This window comes from Taudactylus pleione, unplaced genomic scaffold (genome assembly GCF_031769625.1).
Source record: "Taudactylus pleione unplaced genomic scaffold, aTauple2 ptg000393l, whole genome shotgun sequence".
Lineage (NCBI taxonomy): Eukaryota > Metazoa > Chordata > Amphibia > Anura > Myobatrachidae > Taudactylus > Taudactylus pleione.
The window spans coordinates 5519109-5538656 of NW_028284794.1; the positions used below are offsets into that span (position 1 = coordinate 5519109).

Consider the following 19548-nt stretch of genomic DNA (forward strand, 5'->3'; position numbering starts at 1 on the left):
GGGGGTCTTTGAATGGTCTCAATAAGCGCTATTTAGTGTCTTTGGTGACAGTGGTGAAGAATAGCATTTAGCCATTTTTTGAGGGGAAAATAACTAGTTCCATCAAATTTGGGGTACATGAAAATGGGTGCAGGCATATTTTAAAGTTGCCAAAGTCAAGCATTAAAGAGCGCCAAAAATGCACCTTCAGCAAACACCTGCAATCCAAAAAACACCTCCCCCATACTTCCAGATCCCCCCATATGCTATTTCGCTAGTTTTTGATTTTGTACCCCCACTTTGATTTTCTCTGCCCATTTTTTCAAAGTGCTTTTTTGGGGTGTCCTTTGTGGGGTTTTTTTTGCATTTTTTGACACAAAAAGCGTCAAGGGGGGTGTAAGAAGAGTTTATGGGGATTGCAGCAATTTCGCACCCCAAAACCCAGATTCTGCACTTTTTTCCGCTGGGTATTCATAGGCAAAACTTTTCCGCTGGTTACAAGGCGCAAACTTTTCAAGTCGAACAAATTGAATACAGGGATAAATGGAATTGGCGAAAATGACGCCATCTGCGAAAAGGTTTTGCCGAAAATGGCTTTTTGAATATGGCCCCAAGAACCTGATTCAGAGACGGCCACTATAGTGCAGCAGCTGCGCTTTTGCAATCAGTGACTGTGCGCAATTGTACAAACCGCAGGAGGCGTCTCAAGTAAAAAAGACTTTCGCTGCCGGCTTCTCCCATGTGTTGCTGCATCATAAGACACATCATCGGGTCCTCTGCTTGACCATCGGACATCTGGATAGCCCTCAGGGTGTCCGGTGGAATCATGGTGCCGGGGCGCCAGTGTAGCGTCACTGGCTTTGGCACGCAGAGTTTTCTGGAACGTTGCGAGTCGCCGCCCCCCAAACCTTGCTACATCGCATCCCCAGATCAGCACATCCGCAGTGCGGTGACTGCGTAAGTAATAGAAATAGCATCCACCTCTGAAACAGCCCCTAAATTGAAATCCCAGGGGGACTCAATATGCACCTACCTGCGTCTGAAAGACAGAGAGCAGAAGTATGAAGAACTAAAGCAAGGAGGTACAGATGCAGGGGACTATGGAGCGCACACAAATCTGCCTGGGGTGCTAAACACGGGGTATCCCAGACCCACAGTAGGGATACATGATATGAGTGCATTTGATATCATTTTATGTCAATCCCTTCCCCTATATGAGCTTATTGTGTTTATGCTTCTGTATTGCTCTGTATGAGCTAAATGTGAAAGTTGAGATACATTTACCTTGTATTCAGCCCTCGCCTAAAACATTCTCTGGCACTTGCTGTATTCAAGGTCCACAGAATTCATAATATCTCATATGATATCGTACAAACGGTGAAGGGATCATATACCACCTGTCTTTATCATATATCTTCAAAAGAACTAACGGTCTGAATCGGAGATGGGACGATATTGTACTTGCAGCTGCGATATGTATTGAGACGCCCACCGGGGCCATTGCAAATCCAAGCACCTGCATTATACACACACGCAGCCGCCACAGCAGACCGCGCAATACTAATCGGTTATCAAAGTAGCCCTATGGTTGCGCAGAATGGCCGCCTGCACTGAGACGTAGGAACCACTTGATCTGCGTACTGGAATCGCAGTTTAGGACACGCCTGAAAACTTTTGCGACGCGCCTGCGTTTTTAGCTGCCGCTCCCCGTAACCTCCCCCAAATGATCCCTGAATGTCAGTCACTTTGCAGAGAAGTCCTCACTAAGGTACCTGGGCGAGTGCGCAGAGTCAGAAGATAAATCGCTCAGCTGTGCAAATGTCGGCATTGCATATATATCTGAATCAGACCCGAAGTCTCAATCCATTATCCAAACCCTCCTGCAAACAAAGAAGCAAATGAGCTGACTAAAACGAAATGATTGGAAACGTCTGCTTCTTACACCAAGTAATATAGGAGTCTTCCAAACCCGATAATACATCTTATCCCGAAACAGGCTTTCTAGCCTTCAACATGGTCCCAACAACACTGCCAAGACCTGCGAGCCAAACAAGCATGACTCGTAGGAGAGCACTGACAAACACCACTTCCAGTGGCTTGAACTAAGCCTCATGGAGCGTTGTCAGGGTGGAACTGGACCTAGCTGATGTCGGCTACTCTACAAAGAAAGGGTTTGACTTCTGAAATAGCGGAAATATAGTTTCTGAGACACTCAAACCATCCCGTCTGGCACCAGCAATCATTTCATGATCAAAGTCCGTAACATCTCGTTTCATTCCCTTTCCGGTGTTTGGTGTGAACAACAACTGAACCTCTTGACCATGTGGGCACTACTCTTATGCAACGAATTGCTGCAGTATCGACCAAGACATATGAACCATCCTCAGCTGTAAAACATGCAGAATATGTAACTATTTATGAGCACTTCACTTCTGATAGAAGCCCCCTGCTCTCTCATTTTCCAGCTTACTGCGCACAAATACAATGAGCACTAGTGATGGTCGGTCCACCACCTCCATCGCCACGGCGGAACTTACCGGCCTCAGTCTTCAACAGCAGATCAGTCTGACACTCCCAGTCCCTGAACTGAGTCCCGGCACTGTCCCACAGGCTGTCCACCAGGTACGCAGCGTGTTCATGGAGCTGGCAGGGGGGGAAAAGGAGAGGTGAGCCAAGCCCAAATACAGAAGGGATGTGCAGAGGGGGTGACAAGAGGTACCATCCACTCACCTCACTGGAAATGAAAAATGAAACCAACTTGCGATAGAATATGGCATGGGGCCTCCGAGCTGCACTGCGCTTAGGACTATGCTCGGCCTCCTGGCCGGCCAATAACCTGATGTCAGAAAGAGCATTACACACAGGGGGTCACTAAGCTGAGCCGCTAGTAATGTGGATGAGCAATAGACATAGGACATGTCATTACAAAGCAAGAACGGTATGGGGATGGACGATCTACAGAGTCTAGATAGACAGTAAATAGGTCTACACCAAATATTCAATAGGGTAGGGTCAACTGTTAAATGGTCGACATTGACTAAGGTCGCCACAGTCAAATGGTCGAAAGTCAAAAGGTCGCCATATGGTTTTGCTTAATTTTTCATGATTTTTAGTTAGGCACTTGGCAGAGGGTTAGGCTGAGGTAGGGAACAGTTAGAATAGGTACTAGGAGAGGGTTAGGCACCAGGGGGAGGGTTAGAGTTATGGTGAAGATTAAAATACTAAAGAAAAACCATGTGTCGACCATTTGTGTGCCGACCCTTTGACCCTGTGCACCTTAGTCCATGCCGACCATTTAACAGTCGACCTTCGGACTAAGGCCCTGATTCAGAGCCGGACGCTCTGACAGAGCGCTCGCTCTGAATCAGGGCCGGTCTTTTTTTTTTTTTCTTTGTTTTTAAGAACGGCCTCCTGGCCGCTCGCATAGCATAGCTATAGCGAGCGGCCAGGAAGATGGTCACGATGGTCAAGACCATCGCGACCATCGGGCTTGCGACGAGACTCTTGTGGTAGGGTCTCGTTGCCGCAAGCCCCAGAGCCGAAATCTCTCCCACTGACATCACTCATGATGTCAGTGGGGCCGCCCCCAAACGGAGGCGTTCACATGGGAACGCCTCCGTTTGGGCAGCCACTCCCCCGGCCCGCCGACCAAAGGGGGCGTGCTGTCACTCAACATCGACAGCACGCCCACTTTGGTACGAGACCAGGAGCGACAGAGTGCCCGTCGCTATCCGAGTCTCGCGCATGCGCACGACGGAGCTGGCTCCATCATGCGCATGCACACTGGCCCACCAATGACCCAGTTGCGAGCGCACAGTGCTTGCGACCGGGTCTGAATCAGGCCCTAAGTCTACCTATTTTCTGTCGACCATCTGGTGTCACCCCTATTTACTGTATATCTAAATACTGCAGATCTTTCAATCCACACCCATTAAGGAGGTGGCACAGAAAGGATGGAGGCTTTGGAGAAGAGGGTACAGAAAGGATCTGTCTGCCCCCAAAGCAACACAGGTAGCAGAGCTCAGGTCATCTGTCTTTGCAGGTTTGGGGGTCCACAGAAAGTAAAAAGGTGAGACAGACACACAGCTGGACCTCTGGTACAGGAACGTTCCCGCTGCAGTGGCTATTGCTCGGTTACTTGTGTACACCAAGGGGTCTACGATCTCGCAGTCCTCTTGGCTCAGGATGTTTTCCATGTTCCTGCGGGAAACACAGACAAAAAAAAAAAACACCACTCACTACAGAATACACCATGACGGTCATGTACTCACGGAACACGTTGCTATAAGTCCATTATCTTCAAACCCTGTGCACTGCAACAGTCACATAAAGGTTACGCCATTTACTAACATACATGCAGGTACTATCCCGCAATCTTCGTCTTACATCCGGGATGTTATATGCCTGGCACGCTGATAGGCGGAGCAGTGGAGAATGATCTTACTTACCATGTGAGCCATAGCATTAACAGGCAGATAATAATTATATCAGTCCAGCAACACAGAATAAAGGGCCTGATTCACTACCGTTCGCACCTGCGATTACGCACACAATCGGCCGATTGTTGCGTGCTGCGCATGCATGGCAGTGCGCGAACTAGCCATTGCGTTTGGGACTGCGATCGCAATGAATATGCAGAAACCATCGAAGAGTGATTGACAGGAAGTGACGATTGTGGTGGTAACTGGGGGTGGGGTGAATGCAGGCGTGTCAGTGCGTTTCAACGCCGTTGCAGGGGCGTGCATAAATCATCCACTGCGATGCCCTATGCAGCCTGAGGCCTCATAGCGTACGACGAGGTTAGCAATTCCTGAGTAAGGCCAGAGCTTGTGCAAGTGTGCGTGAGGCTGCGATGGTACTCCATGTTACCGATCGTTTCGCAGTCTTGCTAAACATTACGGATATTTGTTAAATAAAGTGGGCGTTCTTATGTTATGCTTCAATGGCATCCAGCCTCTTTGCGCGTTAAAACAAGAGATATGGTAAGAACTTACCTTTGTTATCTCTGTTTCTACGAAGTCCATAGGGTCCACAGGGTTGACCTTGGGGTATAGCTTGGATCTGGATCCACGGGCACCATACAGTTAAAGCTTTAGCTCCCAGGATGCACTTGGGTCCGTCCTCCTCTATACCCCGCCCCCGGCCACAGGCACCTCAGTTGGTAAGCAGCTAAGGCCGGAGGAGGAGACTAAACAGAGAGAAGGAAAACTGGAACACACAAGAAACCATACTCACAGAAATGGGAGACGGAAAACCGGTGACCAGCCACACAGCCCATATGAAGCCAGGTGCGTCAGGGCGGGCGCCCTGTGGACCCTATGGACTTCGTAGAAAGAGATAACAAAGGTAAGTTCTTACCATATCTCTTGTTTTCTACTTCAGGGTCCATAGGGGGTCCACAGGGTTGACCTTGGGGATGTCCCAAAGCAGTTCAACTAAGGGCGGGGACGCTCCTGTGCTGAAAGGAGTACCCGGCGCCCAAAGGATGCATCCTGAGAGGCGAAGGTGTCAAACGCATAGAACCTCAAAAATGTTTGAATTGAAGACCAAGTGGCCGCCTTACACAGCTGAACAGCGGAGGCGCCACGTCTAGCAGCCCAAGAGGGACCCACAGAACGAGTGGAATGAGCCTTAACAGAGGCTGGCACAGGTAAACCCTCCTGTGCATAAGCCTCACAAATAACGGAACGAAGCCAACGGGCTAACGTTTGCTTGTTGGCAGGCCAACCCCTCTTGTGAAAACCGAAGAGGACAAACAAAGAATCCGCCTTCCTAACCGAAGCAGTCCGGTCCACATAGATTCTAAGTGCCCGGACTACATCTAAGGAAGCCTCACCAGCTGAAAGATCAGGTGACTGAAAAGCTGGCACAACAAGTTCCTGGTTAATGTGGAACTTAGCAACCACTTTAGGCAAAAACTCAGGAAGGGGGGGATTCAGGAAAGTGCCCCCAACTCGGATACCCTTCTGGCCGAAGCAAGAGCCAGGAGAAACACAGTCTTAAGTGTTAACCACTTGAGGTCAACCGACTCAAGAGGCTCAAAAGGAGGTCCCTGCAGGACCCGAAGAACCACCGCCAAGTCCCACGGAGCCACAGGAGGCACAAAGGGAGGCTGGATCCTCAGAACACCTTGGAACAAAGTGTGAACGTCAGGCAGTGTGGCAATCCTTCGTTGGAACCACACTGACAGGGCCGATACATAAACTCTTAGGGAAGCCATATATGGGCAACTTGTAATTGTGACGAGAGGCCATCAGGTCCTATTCCGGCAGTCCCCACCTGTCCACGAGAAGTTGAAACACCTCTGGGTGAAGCGACCATTCCCCGGGATGCACGTCGTGACGGCTGAGGAAGTCTGCCTCCCAATTGAGGACTCCCGGGACGAAGACTGCCGATATTGCTGGAAGGTGGCACTCCGCCCAAGTCAGGATTTGGGACACTTCCAACATCGCAGCTCGACTGCGAGTTCCTCCCTGGTGATTTATGTATGCCACCGTGGTGACGTTGTCTGATTGCACCTGAACTGCTCTTCCGAGAAGAACGGTGCCTGACGCCAGAAGAGCACGGTACACTGCCCGTAGCTCTAGAATGTTTATGGGAAGGACGGCCTCCTCCGCCGACCAACGGCCCTGAAGAGACAACGAGCCGGTCACTGCCCCTCAACCCCGGAGACTGGCATCTGTCGTGAGCAGAACCCAGTCCGGAATCCAAAAGGGGCGACCCTGGCCGAGATGAGCTGACTGCAGCCACCACGCCAAGGACTGGCGCACTTCCGGGGACAATACCAGTATCTGGGATCGTATCCGGCGGGACAACCCGTTCCATTCCACAAGAATCTGCCCCGGCAGGGGTCTGGAATGGAACTGGGCGAACTCCACCATGTCGAATGCCGACACCATGGACCCCAGGACTCATTGCCGAAAGTATTGACACCCTGCCACTGCTTAGGCAACCATGTATCCTTAGTTGTAGGGAGGATACCTTTTCCAGAGTCAAGAAAATCCTTTGTTGACTGGAGTCCAGAAGTGCTCCCAGATGGACCATCCGTTGAGATGGGATCAGAGACGACTTCTTCCAATTTATTAACCACCCATGTGCTTGAAGACAAGCAATTGTCAGGTGGAGATGATGAAGAAGCACCTCCGGGGAGCTCGCCAGCAGCAGCAGATCGTCCAGGTACGGCAGCAACCGTATACCCTGACCCCGAAGGTGGGCAGCCATGACTGCCGTCACCTTGGTGAAGACCCTCGGAGCCGTGGAAAGAACGAAAGGCAACGCCCGAAATTGGTAGTGATGGTTTAGGATAGCAAACCTCAGGTACCACTGATGTGCCGGTGCCACGGGCACGTGGAGATAGGCGTCCTGGATATCGAGGGAGACCATGAAGTCCCCCGGTTCCATCGCCAGGATGATGGACCGCAATGTTTCCATCCTGAACTCGGGAACTCTGAGGTACTTGTTCAGAGACCTTAAACTCAGAATAGGGCAATGAGACCCATTGGGTCTCTGCACCAGAAACAGAGATGCGAAGCTTTGGACTCGTCCAGCGAAGGACTCGTGCAAAAAAATTGGTGGGGCGGCCTGCACCGAAACGACAGGGCGTACCCTTGAGAGACTACTTCTCGAACCCAAGCATCCGTGGTGGTACTGAACCAACACTGGGTGAATCTGAGAAGTCAGCCTCCCACTCTGGGGTCCCCCAGGGAGAGGCCCGTCCCGTCAGGCAGCAGGTTTATCCTCCTGTTTGGAAGAGGGGCGCAAAGCATTCCATATGCTTCTTGAGTTTGGATGAGGCTTTAGTCGCTGAATGTCTCGGGAAGGACTGGCCCTTGGCCTTACCCTGAACCCGAAAGGACCGAACGGCAGTGCTCCTCACCCTAGCCGGCGCAGAAGCCGAAGGGAGGAAAGCCGACTTGGACTTAGCCAAGGTATCCACTATTTTTTCCAAATCTGGACCAAATAGCAAATCTCCATTAAAGGGGAGAGCCTCCAGACCCTTTTTAGAGTCCGCATCAGCCCTCCAGGACCGCAGCCACAAGGATCTCCGAGCAGACACAGCCGCAGCCGAAACTCTAGAGGTTAACATGCTTGCGTCCAATGACGTTTCCCCAATATAGGAATTGGCATCCCTCATTTGTGCCACTAATGCTCTCTAAACATCCGGAACACCGTCCGTAAGAGAATCCTCCAAGGCTTTGGCCCAGTTCTCAATGGCTTAAGCCACGCAGGAAATGGCCATGGACGGGCGCGCCACCGCTCCGGAGAGCGACTTCAAACAAATCTCCACTTTCCTGTCCGTTGGATCCTTTAAAGAGGAAATAGACGGCAATGGTAGCGTAGCGGATTTAACCAAGCGAGTGACATGTGAATCCACCGCCAGTGGAGTCTCCCATTTCCTGCAATGATCCTCAGGAAAGGGATAATGAGAAGCCAACCCTTTCTGCGGTTGGAATCTCTTGCTGGGTAATTGCCAGGCCGCCGCCATATGATCCGCCAACTGATCGGACAGAGGGAACACATTAGAAATAACCTTTGCTTTCCTGAAGTCAGGAAACTTCGACTTAGGGACCGATGCCTCCTCCTCTATATTGAGAATAGCCCGCACCACCCTAACTAATGCTGGAACATTAATGGAGGACCTAGGCTCAACCTCCTGTCCCACAGCATCCAAATCAGAATCCTCATGGACCTCTCCATCATCTGAAGAGGGATCCGATTCTGATACCGGCGCAGTGAGTAAACTCACAACAGGCCGCTTAGTCGCCTTCTGTGGAACATCACCCTGCAACAATGACTTAAAAGCCGAGGATGAAGGCGCCAAACTCTGTAACGAGTTGGAGAGAACATCCACCCAAGGCGGAGGAGCCGACTGAGGGAAGCCCTGAAAAGGAACTACAGACTGTTGTGATACAGGGGGAGGCTGGACATACACAGGCAGCCCCGAATACCGTCTCACAGTCTGGGCCCCGGAGGGAGACCGCAATACCTGCGGAATATCCGGGGAATGGGAGATAGAGTGCTGGGACAATGCCCCAGAAGGGGTCACTGTAGGGATCGACATCTGCAATAGATGTCAGCACTTGTGAAACATCGCCCAAGGGGGGTCCTGCTGCATAGGGGGTATAGAGGGGCCTGGTGCCAGCTGGCACTGCCCGCAAAGACCATCCAGAGATAAATCCTCCCATTAACACCAGCAGAACAGCGTCTGCAGGAAAGCAACACAGGAGCCCCGAAGTGCTCAGTCTCCTCATCAGACATGAAACAGTAATTATACAATAAATACTTATCAGCAGAGGACATACGGTGTTAACACCCTCGCACTCACCAGCATGCAACACAAACAGGCCCAAAAATATGGTACTGTGTAGCACACAACAGTATGTGACTGACCTCACAAATACATGATTTATAAAAGTGAGGTTAATAGAAAAACGCCCCTCCCCCACACACCTTCGGGCTGTAGGAGAAGCAAAGGGATAGATATAAGCTGACAGCAAGTAGAGAATAAGTACAGACAGCAGCACTAGCAAAGTCACATACAATGCAGGAAGATTGTACTTACTGCACCAATCGCTGCCCTCAACCACCCAGATTCAGTGTCTGGGGGGAGTTATAGCGCTGTGTACACTGTCCTTTAGGTAGGGGAGAGGTACACAGGGGGACCTGACCATGCACCTGCCTGGGAGCCTACGTTAGTCGGAGAGCTCTGAGGAGGAGTGGCCAGCAGAGGAGCAGCTCAGCGACGCCAGTACACACGAGAAAAGGCGCGCTGAGCTGAGGGGAGGAGCCGCTAAACCAGGGAAGGCTGCCTCCCCTGGCTAGTATTTAACCCCAGGGATGCTGGTTCCCCTCCGGAACTTATACCCTGGTGGCCCAGCGGAGCGTGGGGTATGCCTGCATGAGGGGGAGCCCGCCGCCGCTACTAGCGCCGCCGGTCTGTCCCCAGAGACCGGCGGGAACTGACTGCATTTACCCCCGCGAGCGGCGCTAAGAGCGCTGCTCGCGGCTTACCTGTTCCCCGTAGAGTCCGGCAGCAGTCAGAGGGAGGTCCCGGAGCCATGCTAGGACTAACTCCGGGGTCCCGCTGCGATCGCCAGATCAGTACTGACGTCGCAGCGCCAGCGGGGTGTTGAAGCGGCAGCATGGACGTCCAGAAGGACAGTCCTATGCTGCCGCATTAAGTGTAAAACAAGAGAGAAAAAATAAAAAACTTTTCTTCTATAAAAATAAAGCTATGGGGCTGCTCCTGCAGCCCCACTGCACAGTGCAACCGACTTCGGCCGGCACCAAACTGAAACTGAGGTGCCTGTGGCCGGGGGCGGTGTATAGAGGAGGACGGACCCAGGTGCATCCTGGGAGCTAAAGCTTTAACTGTATGGTGCCCGTGGATCCAGATCCAAGCTATACCCCAAGGTCAACCCTGTGGACCCCCTATGGACCCTGAAGTAGAAACTGCCCTTTTAGTCGCGCCATGCCGTGTCACGACTCAGTAGCGCCGAGCATCTTTTAAGTGCAGCTTTATCCCTTAAAAAAACCGTCCTATTCGCAAAGCGAAAAGCTGATTGAAATGACATGCAGCATCTAGTGTTCTCGCCAACTTGTTTTAGCGGGGCGCTGCGCTCTGCACGATTTTAAAAGAGTAAAATGCGTCCTGCCCTCCCCGATAAAACAGCAAGCCCTCAGTCTTCCCCACCCGCGGGCCGCAGTGTCCAGCGGGTGGGAAAACTTGCGGTGACAGATGCCCGCCGGGTGAATAGATCCCGTGTGCAGAGACTCTCATCCGCACCCCCTAGCTCCCTGTGTAACGCGGCTTGTAGCACACGGTAGATGTATGTGAACACATCTGTAGTCACCAGATTTTAGAAAAAAACTATATGTAATATTCAAACAGAACACGTTTTTTTTACATATATTATATTGTTAAATAGTTTTTCTCTACTTATTGGTTTTCACAGCCTCTCAAGAAATGAAGAAATCTACATGACAAATCGCCCGGTGACAAGGCAATTATATAAATATAGCCCCTACAGCAGCCCCCTAAACTCCCCACCCCCTCCCACCCTCATACACAAAGTACTTCAGGGACCCTATACGGCTGCAGACAATGCCGGGAGGGGACGGGCAGAAGGACATGGATGTATTGTCCGCACACAGAAGAGTAGTTGCTGAGCAGATGGGGCTTATTGATTAGAAATCAGTCCCCGTACGGTCAGCCAGGAGGGAACACGCAGGAATGATGGAGACAATGGGGAGCCCAGCTCATGTTCTGTTGTGATTCAAATGCAGGAAAGTGTTATTAGATTTGCCCTTTGAATTCTCATATTATGGGGGAGATGTACTAAGCTCGGAAACGTGATAAACTGGAGAGAGTGATAAATGACCAGGAACTCAGCTCCTAACTGTCATGTTACAGGCTGTGTTTGAAAAATGACAGTTGGGAGCTGATTGGCTGGTAGTTTATCACTCTCCACTTTATCACTTTTCAGAGCTTAGTACATCTGGCCCTATAAATGTGGAAACTGGAACGGAAGTAGAACCAGCACAGTCTGGGCCTGATTCAGAGCCGGACGCTCTGACAGAGCGCTCACTCTGAATCAGGGCCAGTCTTTTTTTTTTTTTTTTAGAACGGCCTCCTGGCCGCTCGCATAGCTATGGGTGACCACCCACAGCTACAGCGAGCTGCCATGATGATGGTCGCGATGGTCAAGACCATCGCGACCATCGGGCTTGCGACAAGACCCTTGTGGTAGGGTCCCGTGGCCGCAAGCCCCGGAGAGATTTTGGCTCAAACAGAGCCGGAATCTCTCCGCTGACATCACTTGTGATGTCAGTGGGGCCCGCCCCCAAACGACAGGCGTTCTCATGGGAACGCCTTCGTTTGGGCAGCCACCCCCCCCCCCCCCCCCGGCCCACCCTTCCAAAGGGGGAGAGCTGTCACTCAACATCGACAGCTTGCCCCCTTTGTTGCGAGACCCGGAGCGACGGAGTGCCCGTCGCTAGCCGGGTCCTGCGCATGCGCTGTGGGCCACCATCGACCCTGCTGCGAGCGCTCAGCGCTTGCGACCGGGTCTGAATCAGTCCCTCTGTGCGTAAAATGTGTAAGTGGAAATAGCACTACAAGCACAATGGGACTGTGACGCATCTGCTTAAGCTAAGGGTGGGCAATAAGCGCCCCTTCCCCCAGCTGTTGTAGAACTACACATGCTACAGTTGCCTTAAGCAGATACCACCCCAATGCTAACATAAGGGACATTTAAAGAACGGCAAAGCGCAAGACTCCGGCGCGAATGCTGAATTCTGAGGTCACACGCCAAAGTTTTGTGCGAGTTATATTACTTTTACAGGGGAGTGCAGGGATTTTGGACCAGAGGGGGGCAGTGAAAGGCAGGGGCTCAGAACTGTGCATGGGTTTGCAGAGACGGCTGGGGAGGATTACAGTTGCTTCGTGCACAGTATGGATTTGACGCACAAATACTGCGACTCGTGTGCAGACACTGTACAAGACATCCTGTCAGGGGGAAATTATATCAATGAGATCTAGGGGTGGAGAAGACGCATTTAGGGGGACTTTGTGAGAGGGTACCGACTCATTTAAAAGATGTAAATGAGCCTACGGCCTAAATCCAGAGATGGACGCTAAGGCACCACAGCTGCCATTTTGTACGCAGCGCCTGTGAGAAAATATGCAAATTTCGCAGTCTCTGGGCTTCGCAAATCCACGCCACTGCGTACAAAGACGCAGCTCGACCGCAGATCAGTTGATTATCGGACTTACGAGTAACCCCATGGTCGCACAGAATGGCCGCCGGGAACTGAGATGCCAGAGCCATTTTGACACTATACTGGATCGCAGTTGGAGGCAGAGACACGCCCGGAAAACGGTCGCGACACACCTGCATTTGTGTCGCCAACTCCCCGTTGCCGCCCACAAACGTTCCCTGTCGGTCAGTCACTTTGTTAATAACTCCTCACTGCGAGAGACATCGGTAATGAAACTTGATGCATGCGCAGTGCGACTGATTACCGATAATCGCTCAAACTGCAGAAACTTCAGGCCCATAGCGGCGTATCAGTGCGTTTGAATGCGGTTACAGGGGTGTGCATAAATTAGCCCCTGCGACGGCATATGCAGCCTGAGTGCTCGCTGAGTACAGGAAAGTTAGCAGTTTGCAAGTAGGGCCTGACCTGCCGTAATTGTGCGAGAGGCTCCAATGTATTTCGATGTTTTGGCTGGATTGCAAGGTGTTACGGATGTGCGAGAGAGGGAAGTGGGCGCCTGTATGTTGTCAGTGCAAGTGCTTTGCGATTGCAAATATTAGCATACTCTCAAAGCAGAACTGCGTGTGCGATTGCAGCCGCTATCCTTGCTGTATCAGGCCCAAAGTCAGGAATTTAAGCTAGGTTTTACATATAAATGAACGATTGTGCACAGATTATGTATAACCTCCATGGCACACAGTCAGCATCATTTAAAGAGCCTCTCTCTGTTATCCTGCATTCCTGTCTAAGAGCTAGATTAGGAGACAGAGGGCCTGATTCTGAATCCCACCCAATGACGATGTTCCTGGTGTAAAGCCATTTTATGGTACTGTACTAAGTCACCAAGTCGCACAGCGTATGCGTCACGCGGTCTGCACGCTCTGAGTCTAGGTTATGATTGAGATGCACGTTATCAGAAATCTTTTGAACATAGGGGCGTTCCTGGTCAGTAGCTTCGTGGACGCACAGAGATTTTCTGTCTTATGGGAGTGTTATAGGGGTGTTGCGGTCGTGTTGCTGTCTCGCATGAAACGCTCTATTTGGAGGCCGGCCTCTGACGGAGAATGTGCACCTAGTCTGGGGCAAGTTTAGAAGTTGCGACCGATGGTTATGCCTAAAGGCGCTCAAAGTGGGAGGTCTCAGTCCTTGCGCATGCAGACGCCAGGAGAGGGCTTTGCAGCGGTATTTGCATAAAGAGGCAGAAGCAATACGTGGGCACTGCAGGGTCTGACTCAGCATCAGCAAGGAGCTGTCCGCTATTTGCATTCTCCCAACCATGTAGCTATTAGGAAAAGTAACTGGTCAAATTTGGGACCCAAGAAGGCTTGAAAACCCAGCTAGGTAAGTGCGACTGGGCGAGGCTTATATTCCTCGCCAAACGTTCATCGTCTGCTGCCCCTCCATTGGTTGCCGGCTTTCTACCGTATTCAATACAAAATACTGTTACTTACACATAAGGCCATTAATCAAACCACACCAACATACATCTCTTCACTCATCTCAAAATATCTCCCAACCCGACCTCTGCGCTCAGCACAAGATCTGCGTCTCTCATCCCCGCGCATTACTTGCTCCCATTCATGGTTACAGGACTTTCTTCGCGCTGCACCCACTCTGTGGAATGTCTTACCACTCACACTAAGACTTTCCTCTAGTCTCCAATCCTTCAAGCGTTCCCTGAAAACTCACCTCTTCAAGCAAGCTTATCAGATTCCAGAACAGCCCACATAACCTTCATAGCTTCCATATCTAATTACATCCCCTTTCACAGTCATCACATAACCTCACACACTGTCTTTCTTTCACATCCTCCTGACATTTGGCCGACATTCCTGTGTGACTGGATCATGCAGCCCACCAAGAAACTCTGCATTCTGGCTGGACCAAAATTGCAATATATAGCACCTATCCTTGTGTATCAATGCCTGTTTCCCTATAGATTGTAAGCTTGCGATCAGGGCCTTCCTACCTATATATCTGTCTGTTATTACCCAGTTTTGTTCTATTAATGTTTCCAATTGTAAAGCGCAACGGAATATACTGCGCTATTTAAGAAATTGTTAATAAAATAAATAATAAAATAACACCTCCCCCAATACATTGTGCCCCAAATGTCTCTCTAACAGGGGACATTGGGCTTCATTCAGAGCCGCTCGCTATTTGCGGTCGTTCGTTCTAAAACAAGGGGTGGCTATTCAAATGAACCGTTCGCTCATTGCGGTCGGTTCACGCCTCCAAGTCTGAACGAGCGAGCAAAACTTGCGGTTGTTATTTTGAAAAATACTCCCCCTGGCCGCTCGCACCATACGTCATGTCCGCTATTTAATAGATTAATCGAGTACATCGAACAGCGTATGAACTGCTCGCTATTCTTGTGGTTGGTTTTTTCAACCGCTATTTTGCGAGCAGTTCAGAGTAAAAAAACAAAAACAAGTGACGTGGTCAATAACGCTGCTGTATTAATTATGCACTCCCTTAAAACGCCCGTTTTGACCTTTAAGCACGCCTGCGTTCTAATTCCACTCCCCCGTTTTCAAGCACCTTCCCCTGTTACCACCCACATACGCCTCATCTGTCACTCAAAATAGCAGGCATTCGCAATATAGCGAACAAACGAATTTCGGCCGCCCTGACTGGTTCGCGCATGCGTATTAAAATCCGTACGCATGCGCAGATGTGCGAACATCGGTCAGAACGAACGAGCGGCCGCTTACGAGCAGCTCTGATTGAGGGCCATAACCTGCCCGGCATTGCCGTAAGGGTTTACATTCCGGAGCCTTGCTGTGACGTGCTGCAGAAGGGGCACGTATAACATTATTATATAATAATATGCCCCGCACTTAACTTACTTGTAGATGAGAGCAATCAGCTTTATCGCTTCAGCAGCCACCGGCGTCTCTTTGTCCAGAACCATAGATAATACCCTATCCTGGGAGAGGAGAATAAGGTCACGCATGTAAACATGTAACACGGCACGCACACGGGGTGCATGTATGAATCTCACCTTGAATCTACTGGTGAAAAGCTCCAGCTTCCCTGCCCACTGCGGGACTACGTACAACTCCTGCAGGCTGCGCACGCACTGCAACCTCACGTGCCCCTGCTGCAGAAACACAGGAGATCCCCCCGTCATTTAGCATGTTGGGCCCGATCACCCCGACTCACCGCCGCCATCCCTCTCCCCTCCTCACCTTGTCATGCAGCGTCCACCCCATGTACTTCAGATAGCTGTCATTCAGGAAGGACTGCGGGTAGGTCGTTATCCACACTCCGAGCTCCTCGATGCAGAGCGCACGGACGTCGGCGTGTATGTCCCTGGTAACAATGACAGAAAAGGATCAGGGACTGTAGACGTTGCAGAAAACTCTGTATAAAAGAGTAGGTGGGCTCTGACCGGAGTGCAAAAGGGAAACAGGTTGAGGAGTCAAAGTTATGATAGGAGCGAGGGAATGGGCTTTGTATACTTCCGTTAAATCCTTTTCTCTGCTGCATCCATTGTGGGACACGGATGCTGGGGTACAGCAGGCCCTATCAGGAGTTTGGTGCTTTTAGGAATATAGTGGTAAGAATCTTCCATGATTCTATATCGCCTCCCTGTACGGAACTCAGTCAATTAGTTAAACCAGGATCCGCATGAGAGAATCGGGCCCCTATGGGTGGGCACACTCAGAAGTGGAGGAGGTAAGTGCTTTAACCCCAAAACTGGCATCCTCTAATGCAAAAACATTGAACCTGTAAAAAACTTAGTACATGTATGCGCAGAGATCAGGCGGACAGCTGCGGCACGTTCTGCGTCGCCCAGGAGGTGCTCCCCGCTCTGGTAGAATCTGCTGAGTCACTAAAGGAATCCATCTAGCAATTGTTTGCGTCAACGCAATCCATACTCTCTTACGGGCATGACCGAGGACGTAAACATCATCGGTTTCCGGTTTATAGTGTTCATTCTAGTGCCCTGCACTTCTCACAACCTGTGCAGTTCCTCTCTCCCACCCTGGGGCGTCGCTCTCTGCTCTGGTGCTTCTAGCACACTCTGGTCATTAACTCGGCAGTTTTGTTGCATCGGCTGGGTGCTCTGGTGCTTCTAGCACAGAGCGACGCCCCCAGGCAGGAAAGAGGTACTGCGACGGGTTGTGAAAGGCGCAGGGTGCTAGAATGAATACTATATACAGGTCTTTACCGCAGGATGTTTCAGAATCTTCGCTATAGAGATGGACTCACTGACTGAATCCCCAGGCTTTGAGCCCGGATTGGCTCCTCAGGAGGAGCAGTCATGGATCTCAAGAACTCCTGGCCCAAAGCTCCTTCAGTTGAACTGCCTTGTTACTCGATGTTTCACCAGTAGTGCCCAGGACGTGTGGCAATCTGTGTAAGCTCTGTAACAGACTGGGGCCACGGTTTTACCCAAAGCTGTTTCTAACAGATCCGTGCTACCACCCACAGGCATTCAGAGAACCTGTTCCTCGGCTCTCTGGAGGTAGTCCCTCATAGTGGAACAGGGCAGTGTTACGAAGTACCACAGCAACAGTACATCCGAATCCTGCTCCTGGCATTTTGCTTGCAGTAATAACACTGACCACTGCATATATTGAAGGATTAAAATGAGTGCAATATATAAAACTTTCAGGGAGGGGCTATAGGAGGGGGGAGGTTTTAGTCTGAAGGATGCCACACATGGAACTATTTTTTAAACGATATTGCCATATTTGATTGATTGGAAGGACAAATCATTTAAAAGTGTGCCGCGTGAAGTCACGATAATGCGATGCGCGCTCCCGCTGGTCGTTGATCTCTTCAACATGCAGAAAGATCTCGACCGGTCTTTCACGATTTGACACACATCATTCCGTGTGTATGCACGATGAGCGATTTCATGGACGACGAAACGATTTGTCGTCACTTTTCCTGGCCACTCCCCTCCACCATTTTGTACCAGCCGACAGAGAGACAGAAGATGCATCGTGAGGCTGTTTGCTGCCAGACGATATATCGTTTGTACAATCGTTCCATGTTTGCACAATATCGTTTGTCTGGGAGTGTTCAGGAGTTCAAGGGAAATCGTCAACGAGATCGGAACATTACCTACATCGTGCAGTGTGTACCCACAATGGGCATGATTCAGCAAGGATTGCAGTTGCTAATACGCACGCAACGCAGTTGCTAATATCGGCGGTGATATGCAAATGATTGAATTCGCATTGCGATCGCAGCCTAACATAAGGACGCCCACTTCCCCTTATTCACACCAGTACACTTTAGCAACATACCGTAGCAAAATAATCGGCAACATCGGACCCATACGCACAGATAAGGCAGGTCAGACCTCACTCAGGAACTACTAACTTCAGCGCACGCTATGAGGCCTCAGGCTGCGTATGGCACTGCGCCCCGGACGTGAACCCCTTAGTGTTAGGGACCGCTAGTAACAGAGAAGCCGTTACGTGGCCTAGCAGCCTCCCATGTATTTGCAAATGCATGCAACTTATATCTCTGAATTTCTATGACCATATATTCTTCATATATTGTTGCAGGTATTATTCAGTGTGCTGAGGTACAATAGGGGGTTAAATCCCCCTCCTTTTTCTACTGCGTATGGTATCGCATGTGGCTAATGTATGCACGCTCCTGCAACGGCGTTGAAACGCACTGGCACCCCTACGTTCGCCCTGACACCCCCCCGTTACCAGTCACAAACGGCACTTCCTGTCAATCAATCTCCGAAGGCTCTGCGTGGTTGCTGAGATCGCAGTCCCGAACGCAATAGCTAGTTCGCGCACTGCGTTGCATGCGCAGGACGCGACAATCGGCCGACTGCGATCCTTGCTGAATCAGGCCCAATATTCCTAAAGCACCAAACCCCTGGAAGGGTCCTCTATTTGCCCAAGTGTCAGCGCCCCCCATAGGATGTAAGAGAGCAATTGGATTCTTACTTAGAGAACTGTTATCCAAATAGAATAGACACATACAACCTAATAGGGTCAACCAACAGCAGAAGGCATAAGAGCACTTAAAAAAAAAAAAAAAGCTCAAATACTGTATTTCTCTCCCATCTGGGTGGAAGATCCATCTGGAGGACAAATAAGGTTGTAAAAAAACAAAAATACAAAAAAACAAAACAAAAACAAACTTACCGATGTGTCCTCGTACATGTAGCCTCAATACGCCACGCTGCAAGACTTGCCTGGCATGGGTGAGCCGCCAGGTCCCGTGCTAACTGCTAGCGTCAGGTGTCTTTTTCTGCCCAAAATGCATCTAAGTCACAGTGCGATGGGGATCAGATTGGGACTTAGATGAATTTCCGGCAAAAAAAAAAAAAAACGCCTTTACCGAATCATGCAGTGACACTACAGAGAAATGCGGCTCCATGACCCGGTGTGACGACGGCCCCTGCACCCGGCGTGGAAACGGCCTCCGGTAAGTGTACGTGGGCAGCGGGTGGGGGTTTTCTGGAGAGCAAGTGACTGTTTGGTGCTCAGGGCCGGGGTATGTCAGAGCAGAGTGGCTGCACAAGGGCACCACCACATAGAGGGCGTTGTGTGGCCACCATCAGGGCGATTACGTGTAAGGGGTCCAGCGGTTTTTGGGGGGCCCGCTATTGTCTATACGAGGGGAGGGGGGAGTTGTCCGACGGCTGCCAGGTGGCTGTGCATACACACTGAGTGACATGTGTGACAGGCAGTCTAGCAGCAAATCTGATTGGCTGCCTGGCATTACATTGCGGCGGGCGTGCGGAGCTCAGTATGGTGAGCAGGAAACTCCAGAGACTGCTCCCCACAGCCGGCGCACAGTAACGACAGGCAGCCAATCTGATGT

At 50.7% G+C, this 19548-nt stretch overlaps 1 protein-coding gene across 4 annotated transcripts in view; it reads right to left on the reverse strand.

Moving 5' to 3' along the window:
* Window positions 1–19548, reverse strand: part of STAG3 (STAG3 cohesin complex component) — a 183949-nt gene that overhangs the window by 112878 nt on the left and 51523 nt on the right. For all 4 annotated transcript variants that reach the window (XM_088446139.1, XM_088446141.1, XM_088446137.1 and 1 more), the window contains exons 10-15: window positions 15930–16053; window positions 15743–15841; window positions 15588–15667; window positions 4072–4179; window positions 2710–2815; window positions 2517–2622 (exon numbers count right to left, since the gene is read on the reverse strand). In XM_088446139.1, the coding sequence (XP_088302265.1) occupies window positions 2517–2622; window positions 2710–2815; window positions 4072–4179; window positions 15588–15667; window positions 15743–15841; window positions 15930–16053 (623 nt within the window). The remainder of the gene's footprint in view (window positions 1–2516; window positions 2623–2709; window positions 2816–4071; window positions 4180–15587; window positions 15668–15742; window positions 15842–15929; window positions 16054–19548) is intronic.